General features: G+C 54.4%; 1 protein-coding gene across 4 annotated transcripts in view; it reads right to left on the minus strand.

The window, feature by feature from the left end:
* Positions 1 to 2,852: 2,852 nt before the first annotated feature.
* The window catches only part of CSGALNACT1 (chondroitin sulfate N-acetylgalactosaminyltransferase 1), a 321,135-nt gene continuing 311,836 nt past the window's right edge, over positions 2,853 to 12,151 (minus strand). For all 4 annotated transcript variants that reach the window (XM_067722138.1, XM_067722141.1, XM_067722140.1 and 1 more), the window contains 2 exons: positions 7,038 to 7,119; positions 2,853 to 4,515 (listed from right to left, as the gene is read on the minus strand). In XM_067722138.1, the coding sequence (XP_067578239.1) occupies positions 4,226 to 4,515; positions 7,038 to 7,119 (372 nt within the window). In that variant the 3' untranslated portion in view covers positions 2,853 to 4,225. The remainder of the gene's footprint in view (positions 4,516 to 7,037; positions 7,120 to 12,151) is intronic.

The following is a 12,151-nucleotide window of genomic DNA, read 5'->3' on the forward strand; positions in this document are numbered from 1 at the left end:
GATGACCCAGAGCTGGAGGGGCAGTGGGAACCCGAGGCACAAGAGGACAGGTGCTGGACTCCACCCGGGCCAAAGCTCCTGCCCCTGCCCTGAGACCATCAAGCCCTCTGGAGCTGGTCCTGGGAGGGAACATGATGCCAATTTCTGGCCAGGCCTCTGGGCAAGTTCCTGACCATTTCTGAGCCTTGGTTTTCTGCACCCGGAAAATGGAAGTAATGACATTAGCTGCCTTAGAAGGTTGGTGTTCTGTATATAAGGTGCCTGGCTATGCTTTTTACTTCAAAAACCTCTAATGTCTCTCAGCTGCCTAGGGGGTCACCAACTCCAAATCCCTGAGCACAGAATTTAAGGGAGGAGCTGTTCATTATATTTTACACTCCTACTAACACTTCTGTGGATAGACTGAAATTGTTTTCAGAATGACAGAAATAAATGACAGTGGTGCACGCATGATGGGTTCATGATCTCTACTGTGTGACCCACTGTCTGATTATACCCAAGAGGTGCAGGGTGCACTGGGAAGTACAGCAGACACAGTCGTGAATGCAAAATTGGTATCAGATAATAACAAGTGGATGTGAATACCTGCTACGTGCATGAAGTGTCCTAATGCCATGGTCAGTCGTATGATATAAATGTGATTGCATTCATGAACCTGAACGAGGAAACGGGTGGAGATGAGTGTCAGGTTTAAGATCATATGGGCTGGAAGTGAAAGAACTGCATGTGAACCCAGGCATGTGGCTGGGGAAACCCTGATACTAATTCCCACGCTGAACTGAAACTGCAAATACGATGCATCCTACATAAGAGACTTGCACAAAAGCAGCCCCCGGGGATGCCAGCAGAGGACTGTCCCCCCGCCGGAGCTGACTGCAAGCTGCCAACGTGTCTTTAGGTTACAAGTGCGGAGCGGGAGGGAGTGCCAGCAACTGGCTCTCACGAGGCTGGTTGGTGCACGGCTGCTGGACGGAACCCCAGGTTCTACTAGGGACCCTGCTCCAGCGGGGTGACTGGGGCCAGTTCCTGGGCGATTTACATACAGTCACAACAGTGGAGGATGCAGAGCTGGAAGGGACCTCAGACAAGCCCCAGCCTCAGTGCTTCCCTGGTAGCATCCTTCCTCCTTTAGAAGATGTCATTCATCACTGCCATCCTTTGCTGTCTAAATTTTAAATGTCAAGTCCCTGATTATAATGCTCCAGCGGGGCATCACCAACCCTTCTGTTATAAATAAGTATCTTGGGCAGGGAACGGGACAGGCCCTGCTAGGGAATGAATGTTTGTGCCCCCGTAAGATTCTTAAGTTGAAGCCTAATGAGATGGTATTTGGAGGTGGGGCCTTTGAGAGGTACTAGGTCATGAGGGTGGAGCCCCCATGGCGGGATTAGTGTCCTTTTAAGAATACGAAGGAAAGCTAGCCCTCTGTCTGCTCTCAGCCATGTGAGGACAACAGCAAGAGGGGGTCCTCACCAGACACCTGATCTGTGGTGCTTTGACCTTGGACTTTTCAGCCTCCAGAACCTGGGAAAATCAGCGTCGGTTGATGAAGCTGCCCTGTCTGTGGTATGTGTTACAGACCAAGCTGAGACAGATCCCTCTTGCATGTGCTCTGCGAGGGCTCCTGCCTCTTGATAAAACCATTTACCTACCTAAGTTTTGAAAAGAGGGATAGTTTAACACTATGCTGTTGTCTCTTCAGCCACCCTCAGCATCCTTTAAAATCCCATTTTTAGGGCTTCCCTGGTGGCGCAGTGGTTGAGAGTCCGCCTGCCGATGCAGGGGACACGGGTTCGTGCCCCAGTCCGGGAAGATCCCATGTGCCGCGGAGCGGTTTGGCCCATGAGCCATGGCCGCTGAGCCTGCACGTCCGGAGCCTGTGCTCCGCAACGGGAGAGGCCACAACAGTGAGAGGCCCGCGTACCGCAAAAAAAAAAAAAAAAAAAAAAAAAAAAAAATCCCATTTTTTAACCCCTGCCTCAGGCACCCATGATATCCAATTTAAACCCGCACAAATGGCTGGTCCCCCCACAGTGCATCCTGGAGCCCCCATCCCGGGACCCCGAGACCTCATTCCACAATCAGACATTCGCTCCCGCTGAGGGCCTTGCCGGGACAGCAACCTCCCGACCCAGAGGAAGACAGCAGGAGTGGGCAAGGTCGGCCCCACCAAGCCCAGGACCCAGTGGAGAGACAGGTGCCCGGAGCCTCCTCTCCCAGCTCCGGAAGTACGAAATGCACGTACAGCCAAAAGGGCTCCTGGAAACCATTCCTCAACGTTTCCTAATCAAAAAGACGAGCGGACTGTATTAACTGCCAGGTTCTTCACTACAGTTCTCTCCTCTCTCTAGACCAGTTCCCCCCAGGGGACACCTGGCGGTGACAGGAGCCAGTTTAGGTGTCCCCCTGGGTGAGAGGTGCTCCTGGCTTCGAGGGGGGAGAGACCAGGGATGCTGGGGGCACAGGACAGCCCCCAGCAGGGAGTGATCTAGCCTGAAACGCTATAGGGCCACAGCCAGGGAACCCTGGTCTACACACACAGAAAACCGTTCTCCAAAAACTAAAGATGTGGTGTTCTTAATCCAAGAAGAAATCGTACCCACAAATCACATTTTATTAGTTGTCCAACGCCACCTTCCATTCATGTCCTGGGTTTTAATTAAATTTTATGAACTACCAGTACAAATCAATACAAAGCTTTTTTTTTTTTTTAACACACCAACAGCTTGAATGTTCCTGAAGCTTTTAAACAATGAGTTGACTGCGGGCAAACAGAAGGCAAGGACCCAGAGAGATAATTAGCTCATGCATCTGGTGCTGGCTAATAATTTTCACATGAACGTAGAAACCACTCAATGTTAACTGCGTTTATTTTGTTTTTAAATAGTTGGAAACTATAATAAAAGGCAATTTTCAGAAGCATCTTGGTTGACTGGGTAGAACAGCTTAATTTAAAAAATAGTTACTGCCCCTTGGCTGGGGTGGGTGAACACACAGCACAGTCCTCCGTCCCGCTGGATGCCGGCAGATGGAGCGACCTTTCACAAAAGACATTTTCCTGCGTTTCTTCTCGTGGAAGCCAGAAGCCAGGAACAGCACCCTGCTTGGAAAAGAGAATGTTTGGTTCACACAGTCAGCTTTGGTTTATTTAAACAGGTAAGAAAGTGGTCCCCAGTTCCCCTGAGGAGAAAATGTGTTTTCTGACTTCTATCACCAGTCTGAATGTTTCCTTTTCTGTTAAGGTAAAAAGTACATTTTCCTTTCCCTCCAGTGTTCAGTTGCTCCTCTCCGGAAATACTCTTCAGATAAAGTATCCCTGTGTCTCGTTCGGTCAGCAGCCCCAGGCCACGCCTTCCCCACGGTGACCGTCTGCCGTCCAGCACCCGCAGGGCACTGCCAAGTCCTCGGATGTGGGTAACAATCCCATGCTCTGAACTGAAAGTTCTCATAATGCAGCTAAAAGTATCTTCTCAAAAAAATGTAAAAATGTAGCTACTTATGCTCTCTTAGTAAGGCTTGCGAACTGGTAATTAAATAAGCAGAATATAACTCATAAGCCAAAAAAGTGTATTTTAAATAAAATTAACAGATTGTTAAAACTACAACCAAAAATATGGATGAGCAGGTTATTTTTGGTTAATCTTGGGCAGAGATGATATAATAGCTATGGGTTCTTTTTCGTTTTTAGTCCATTTGGTTTTGCTTGATATATTCACAAAGATCACGATGAGCGTATCTTTGAATTTCACACGGTCTCTCCTCACCGGCCTCCTGACATTTCAGCATCCCAGACACTACAGCCCCGCTGATAATCACTCAGATGGGGAGGGATGTGCTGGCCTTCCATTCTAATGAACTTTTTACAAAACTGGTCTTTGTTCATGAATATTTCAGTAAGCATAGAAAACAAACAGCTCTTGCTTTGCTGTAAACACACCATTAGGCTCACAATCTCACGATCAGGCCGCCTTTGTCAGACACCGGACGGGTGCGTTTGGGCTGTTTTTGCAAGCCAGGTTGAGGGGTTTCAGCTCCTGTTGCAGAAGCTAAACAGGCAGAGGGAAACAGGAGGCTCTCCCCTCGCCTGCTTTACTCATCAAATTCTTTTCATCAGTCAAATTCTTTTCTTGCTCTTCAGGGCAATCTTTTCCTTGTTGCAGCCATTCATTTGGTAACTGCAAAAGGAAAAAAAATAAACCGTCTCCCCACATGGGCCGCTGGGAGCTCATGTTTTCTGGCTCCTTGTCTCCTGTTTCTGTTTGCGGAGGTGGGCCTCTATCTCGTGCCTGAAAACCAGCATCCCCAGCTGCCCGTGGGACGCCTCGTTCATGGCCTTGGACTGCATGCACATCTTGTACTGCTCGGGCGTCAGCTCGTCTACGCAGCGCTTCTCATGCCAGAGGTGGAAGAGGCCCCGCACGGGCGTCCGCACCACGATGAGGTTGCTGTGCAGGTACTTGCGGTAAAGGTGCACGTCCTCGCCACCCCAGCCTTTGATGTCCAGGTCGAACCCACCTGTGGGAGAGAACACACTGCTGAACATGCTGCCGGGGGCCCCCTGATCCGCGCCAGCACAGGACGCTGCGTGGAGAGTAGGAGCATCTCGGGGCGGTCTCCCCGCCCGGCCAAGTGACGAGTGTCCACCGGGGTCAGAGAGCTCAGACACCCCAGACACAGACGGCCTTGCTGGCAGCGGCTCCAGCTCCGAGACAGCGTGACTGCACACAGCATCCCAGCCTCGCCTGCTCCCAGGAGGCCCCAGCAGCGTGGCGGGCCGCAATTATAACAGCTCTGGGGTCAGCGATACCCCAGCCTTAGACCAAGGGCTGCCGCAGCGTCCCAACGTCCCAACCAAAACCTCTGAACGAAACCTCGTGGGATGCTTTGAACGTGGCCTCTTCCTGCAGACCAGGGCCCTGTGGTGTGAAGAATTCACATCCCACTGAAGCACTGTTCCTCCTATCGACTAAAGGGGGTCCCCGAAGCTGTGTGTCCTCCACAGGCTGGTGAAAGGAGTCATTTTAAAGGGACTGGCCTCACAGTTCTGAAGTTTGACTCACAGAATCTCGTTTCACATTCTAGTGACTCCTTCACACAGTGAGGAAGGGTCACCTTTGAAAACTGAGATGGCCTCACATCTTCTCTTCACTTCAAGCCACGGCATCCCAGACAGAACCAAGAAGCACTGGCCTTGCTGTCGTCACCGCTCCTTTCTCACTGAGGAGATTTCTTGGACCTTTTGTGGAGAAGTGACTCAGTGTCTTTGTCACGCAGCCCCTGATTCCCTGCAGTCCCCAGGCCACGCTGCTCCGATGCAGACCTCCACTGGAGGGGGAAGTGGGGAAGCCAGCCTGCACCCCTGGCGGTAAACACGGGTGCCGTGTGGCCCCCGGACGTGGGACAGGAAGATCCTGAGTCACGGCCTGAATTCGAGTCTTGGTTATCATACCGGCGGCCACTTTCCCTCTCTTAAGTTTAGTTTCTTTACCCTGAAATGCAGCAGGTGCCATAACCAGATGAGGAAGTAGGGTAAGGGGCAGTGCTTGGTTGGCTGTGATGGATTTCTCATCACCGGTATCATTACTACTTATTAAATAAAAGGTGTACAAGTGAGACACCTGCAAATATGCACAGGATGGCAAAGAGCGAGGGGGTCCAGATGGGACCCAGAGGCTCTGAGCACGAGCCCCCTTCCCGCCTGCCACCCCCATGGTTGTCAGTGACAGCTACGCTCTATCGTTAGGAAAATCCAGTGTGTTATAACTCCAAAACTGATAAACGTACATCATCTCAAAATCACCTTTGCTTGTACACAGAGTGAGGAAACAAGTTTCTCAAAATGGAAATTTCCTTCAGAACAATTTAAAAATACGTCACTTTTGGAAATTAGATTTGCACATAATCATTTAGGACGACTTCTTAAAGAAATCAAGGAGCACCCGTGGTGAGTTGCTGGGAACCTGAGCAAACCCACCACTCAGAGACCCATGTCCCCCACGTCCTGCTGCTTCTAACAGGACTTGACTTCAAGACGTTTGGGTTTTTTTAATCTTTCTAACTTGGTGGTCTCTTCGAGGGTCCTGTAGTCCCTGATGTCCACCGCACTTCTGAGCAAAAGAAACTGGCCTCCTCAGACCGGCTCACTGACCTTACAGAGAGAAGCCCTAAGCCTTAGGCAGGAGGGGACGGGGCCAGGAGAGAGCAAGACAGGGGGCTGAGGGGCCCCAGGGGGACGCAGGGGTGGGAATCTCCACGTGAGGGCGGGCCTCTAGCTCCACCCCGCTCAGGGTCCACCCGAGCCTCTGGGCCCAAGGTCAAGGCTTGGGCCTGTTCACTCATCCCCGGTCATGTACAATCCACAGATCTATTCCCTCCAGAGGCACTGAGTAGGTGCTGCCATGGGGGGGGGGTGTGCTATTTCCCGGGGACAGGAGACCCTCGGTGCTGAGCCTGACTACGCCCCCCGATGGCTGTGAGGTCCATCTGCCTCTGAGAGGTTCGGTCCCTCATCTGCAACCAGAAGGCCTTTCTTCTCTGTGTTCTGGGAGCCGTGTGCGTGTGCGTGTGTGTGTTTGAGTGCGCTTGTGCATGTACATGTGTGTGCGTGTGCACGCGTCCATGCATCTGTGTACATGTATGTGTGCCTGTGTGCGTGTTGACAGTGACTGCGCACTCCGGACTTGAAGTGACATCTGGAATTTTCACAGGTTCAGCAGAGAGAAACCGGAATCCTCCTGCTGTGTGATTTTCCCCAGTCCTCCGTGCTGCCCTTCTTTCTGGTGGATCCCCTCTCCGTGGAGAACGTTCTGTGCGGAGGACACAGGAGCCCGGCCCGGCTGGAGGGAGGCCCTGGACAACTTGCTTCGAAGCCGCCTTTATGCAACAGCCTGACTTTGCCCTCATTTCTGTCCTCCCCCAGGGACTCTGAGAGATGTTGAAGGAGAAGACAGGGTCCCCACTGCCCGAGCGCCCTCAGCCCAGCACCCACATCCGTGGCCGGAGAGTGTCCTCCTTAGGGACCAGGGCCCCGGGCTCACCTATGTTGATGAAGTCGGACCGGTACTGGCACGTCATCCCGAACCCGAAGTCTCTCCAGAACCCAGTTTCCTTCTTTATGACCTGCAGGGAGGGCACCATCACTTGAGGGAGGAGGACAGAGTGAACATGGATGGGGGTGTCACACATGGGGGGCACGTCGCTGACACACAGCCACCCCCTGGTTGGGGACGTGGACAACAGTCAGGACACAGCAAGCTACCCGTCCCCAAGGGGCTCTGTGATTTTGGGCACCTGTGGCCGGAATGTTTCCAGGGCAGAGGCTTGAACACACACACACACACACACACACTCTCACAGTGCAGTGGGGTCTGGGGTGGGGAGCCAGTTTGGGGCGGCGCCATGGAAAAGCCACCTACACATCTGGCCTGACACCTGCACGGGCGAGAAGGAGGCCTGGGGCCCACAGGCCAGGTGGGCGGCCAGCAAAGGGCTCAGGAAGCTGAGAGAAGGAGAGAGAACCACCTAGAATTCAGGCGCCCTGGCCCGGGGCACGAACTGGACTCCCTCAGAGACTGAAAAGAAAACCCGAGGCTGCGCTGCTGGCCCTGGACAAGGGCACCGAGAGGCCAGGTCCTGAGGACACGCTCTGTCCATTCATCCGCGGTCCGTTTTAACATCAATTGCTCCCCACGCACGTGCGGGGCCTCCAGGCAGGGACCGGCTATGAAAAGCCGGGCCTGGCCCTGCCCCGTATCTCACTCTGCAAATACGTTTCTAATGTATTTGCTGGAGCAGCAAGACTAATTTTAAAATGGTTTTTGTCGTTTACGTAGTTTTGGCTGCACTAATCCTGGGAGTGGGTTTGCGACCCTAATGGCTGTTTTTCCGGATTTGTCCTGGTCGCTCGCGTAGGTGTTAGGAGGAAATGAGGTCCCGCAGCAGGGCCCCCGCGCTGCCTGTTGCCCGCTAACTGGAGAGAGCTCATCCCGCCCGGGGGGGGCCTCTGGCCGGCATGTCTGCCTCAGGCAGGCCCCTCAGTCCCTCTGTTTCTGTTCCTTTAATGAGGAGATTCAGCCAAGTCGCCCCAAGGACTCTCCCCGCCTGACACCCAAATACTCACCCCTCTGCTGCCCTCCACCTTCCCGAGGGCTCACTCCACCTGTACCACAGGCTAAACTACACTTGACAAATGGCCTGCAGAAGCGGCGATGGACTTAACATTTCCTGTACTCTGCAACCTATGAAACCATCTTATTTCACCACAACCTACACATGGATGTCACTTACACTATGGTTAGCACAAATCAAGACCAAGGAGAAGAAGGGCCGGGAGAGGCCTGTCTCTCCCCCTCGACTCCAGAACAAAGGCCTGCTGTACGCTAGCTCCCCAGCCACAAGTGTCATTAGTATCAACTGGAAAGATTTCACAGGGCAGGAAAGTCAGGAAAATTTTCCACTGAGTCATTTTTAAAAAATGGTTTCTGTTCCATCCCAGTCATGGCAGGTACACTGTCTCTGCCACAGCTAATGGCTCACTGTCCTTTCTGGTGGCCGGGACACAGACATGGCCTGGGTAAAAATGCAGTCAAAGAGGGCTCCCCTGGTGGCGCAGCGGTTAAAGAGTCTGCCTGGCCAATGCAGAGGACACAGGTTCGAGCCCTGGTCCGGGAAGATCCCACATGCCTCAGAGCAACTAAGCCCGTGAGCCACAGCTACTGAGCCTATGCTCTAGAGCCTGCGAGCCACAACTACTGAGCCCACACGCCACAACTACTGAAGCCTTCGCGTCTAGAGCCCGTGCTCCTCAACAAGAGAAGCCACCACGATAAGAAGCCCCTGCACCACAACAAAGAGTAGCCCCCACTCGCTGCAACTAGAGAAAGCCCGTGCGCAGCAAAGCCAAAAATAAATAAATAAAATAAATTTATATATATAAAAAATGCAGTCAAAGAGCCGTGCAGCATTCGAACTTCAAATATTTGGCAGTGGTCTACTTGGCATTTAAGAGAGGAAGCTCCACACAGGGAAAACAACGGGCCAGCGCTTAGGGAGAAGCCCTGGAGGGACTGCAGAGGCAGCCTCCCAGGACCCATCCACACAGGGAAAACAACGGGCCAGCGCTTAGGGAGAAGCCCTGGAGGGACTGCAGAGGCAGCCTCCCAGGACCCATCCACACAGGGAAAACAACGGGCCAGCGCTTAGGGAGAAGCCCTGGAGGGACTGCAGAGGCAGCCTCCCAGGACCCATCCACACAGGGAAAACAACGGGCCAGCGCTTAGGGAGAAGCCCTAGAGGGACTGCAGAGGCAGCCTCCCAGGACCCATCCACACAGGGAAAACAACGGGCCAGCGCTTAGGGAGAAGCCCTGGAGGGACTGCAGAGGCAGCCTCCCAGGACCCATCCACACAGGGAAAACAACGGGCCAGCGCTTAGGGAGAAGCCCTGGAGGGACTGCAGAGGCAGCCTCCCAGGACCCATCCACACAGGGAAAACAACGGGCCAGCGCTTAGGGAGAAGCCCTGGAGGGACTGCAGAGGTAGCCTCCCAGGACCATTGAGTGGACACAGTGCCCGGCAAGGTATGACCCTCACCTGGGGACAGTGTGACAGAGGCAAACTGACTTGTGAGCAGGGAATGAGCTACACAAACACTTACTAACGGGGGCTTTAAAGCTCGCAGGCCATGGAAAGCCAGTATCTGAACAGTGCGTCGAAGTTCAGCCCTTGGTGGGAAGAGATCCAGTGGTGCCCTCGGCATGTACCGTGCGGGCAAGACGGGCGCGCGTGCCAAGTCCACACCCCTCAGGTGGGCTGGGCGCTAACTGAAGCAGCGCCCTCGACAGCCCATGAGGCCTCTAGCATGCGGCAGGCCACAGCACAGCCCCTTTCCGAGCCCTCGGTGGGTTAACTGCACCCTCCCCCAGGCAATCAGAATAAAATCCACAGGAACATCCGGCCTGCAGAGGCCCCACGTGACCTGCCCCTGCCTGCCCTGTCCATCCCCTGTCCCCTCGAATGTGCCAGCTCACAGGTCTCCAAGGCTGGACACCCGCAGTCTGCCCGGCTGGGGTCACCCTTTCCTGCTCACCACTGGGCTCTGCTCAGAGCAGTCACCCTGACCCCCCGCCAGTGTCACGTCACATCAGCTGGTTTATTTTCTCTGTAACGTGAGGGCTCTCTGAAACCCTCCTGTCGAGGGGCTGTTTCCGCCTGCTGTCCTCACCCACCACCGCTGGTGAACGTAAGCTCAGGGCCTTGGTCTCGTTCAGGCTGGATGGGCAGGTCCAATCCAGCACCCAGCAGGCACTCAGTCACTCCTTCTCCAAGGAACAAGTGAGGAACAACCGGCCAGTGGAAACGGAGACGGCTGGGGTAGGGAATTCTCAGCAGTGAGGGGCTCAGCCCAGGCCTCGGAGTCCACTGAGGAAGCTCTCAGAACCTTGGGCTCTGGACCCACAGGCAGAAACGCTTTCCCCTTCCTGGGCTCTAAGCAGACGGCTCGACTTCTTAGAACCTCTGCCCCAAGCTCCTACACGGAGCTACACATGCGCGTGACGTCTACTACCGTGAAGGAGATGGAGATGATACTCTAAGAGGACCATCCCCCTGCCCTGGATCTCACTCCTCTGCTTCCAGGGCTGTGTCCTCAAGACCATGCCCCCTTCCGACCCCCAGCACCCTCTGCACCCGGATCCCAGCAGGCTCTGCCCGGCACGACACACCACAACCGGACAACCGGACAGTGGTCACGTCCGCCCTCCCTCGGGGAGCCCCCAGACACGCGCTCTGAGGGAGGTCATGTGACGGGAGTGATAACTTCCTATCAGGACCAAAACACAAAGCACAAATCAGTGCCTCTCCCCACAGATGTGGGAAGGCTCCTCCCTGAGGCCCCACAGGTTCAGCCACACCTGTGGGGCTCCACGTGGCTGACTTGGCAAATGCCAGGGAAGCAATCTGGGCTGGAAAATAAAATCAGTTACAAATTCTCAGGCAGAGTATTTCCTCTAAACCGGAGAGAGTCTCCCAGGAACCGAGGCTGCGTTTGGCCCGCCTCATGTCACCGGAAACCCCATGGGCCCCGGGTTTACAGGCCTTGTGCCTGATGTGAGGCTCTGCCGTTGTTGCCTTGAAGTCTTAGTAAATCCTGAGTACTGGGCCTGTGAATTCACCGTGCACTGGGCTGTGCAGTCACGCAGTGAGCGGCAGACAGCCTGGGCTGCAGGGGTCCCGAGGCTGGGCTGCCGCCCCCCATACACCCTGCGTGGGCTGGGCCCTGAGGCTCAGGGGTCACATGCACAGGATCCCAGGGGCTGCGTGTGGTGTGCACGGGCCTCAGGCTGGGAGGCAGCATGACCTGCCCACGATCACTCAGCCAGTCGAGGCCGAGCCCAGACCAGCACCAGGTTGGCCATGACGGTGTCCATTTCTTGACAAATAAGGTGTTTCTCAAGCCACGGCTTTCAAAGAATTGGTCTAAGAATGGACTCAATTGCCACCTCCTCCAGGATTTGTACTAACCCACACTTTTCTACAAGTCTCCTTTCATCGGCATCTGCATGAAAAAGTGAAGTGTTGGGACTTCCCCGGTGGCACAGCGGTTCAGGATCCGTTTGCCAATGCAGGGGACACGGGTTCGAGCCCTGGTCTGGGAAGATCCCACATACTGCAGAGCAACTGAGCCCATGTGCCACAACTACTGAGCCTGCGCTCTAGAGCCCACAGGCCACAACTACTGAGCCCGTGAGCCACAACTACTGAGACTACAAGCCACAACTACTGAAGCTCGCACACCTAGAGCCTGTGCTCTGCAACAAGAGAAGCCACAGCAATGAGAAGACTGCGCACGGCAACAAAGCGCAGCCCCCGCTCGCTGCAGCTAGAGAAAGCCCACATGCAGCAACAAAAACCCAACACAGCCAAAAATAAATTAAAAAAAAAAAATGAAGTGTCTTCTGAAGGGCATCCTGCTGGACCAGGACTCTGCCCAGGGAGCCTGCAACCCAAAGCCAGACCCTCTGCCCCCTGGAAGCACGCGGATGTGGAGAACGTGCCCCTGCCCCCAGCTGTCGCAGTCTGGCCCCATCACTTGAGTTCCCGACCTGCCACCCAGCGCTGAGGGCGTCTGAGCAAGTGACACATGCCTCTGAGCT

This window comes from Pseudorca crassidens, chromosome 21, assembly GCF_039906515.1.
Source record: "Pseudorca crassidens isolate mPseCra1 chromosome 21, mPseCra1.hap1, whole genome shotgun sequence".
In the NCBI taxonomy this organism is placed as follows: Eukaryota; Metazoa; Chordata; class Mammalia; order Artiodactyla; family Delphinidae; genus Pseudorca; species Pseudorca crassidens.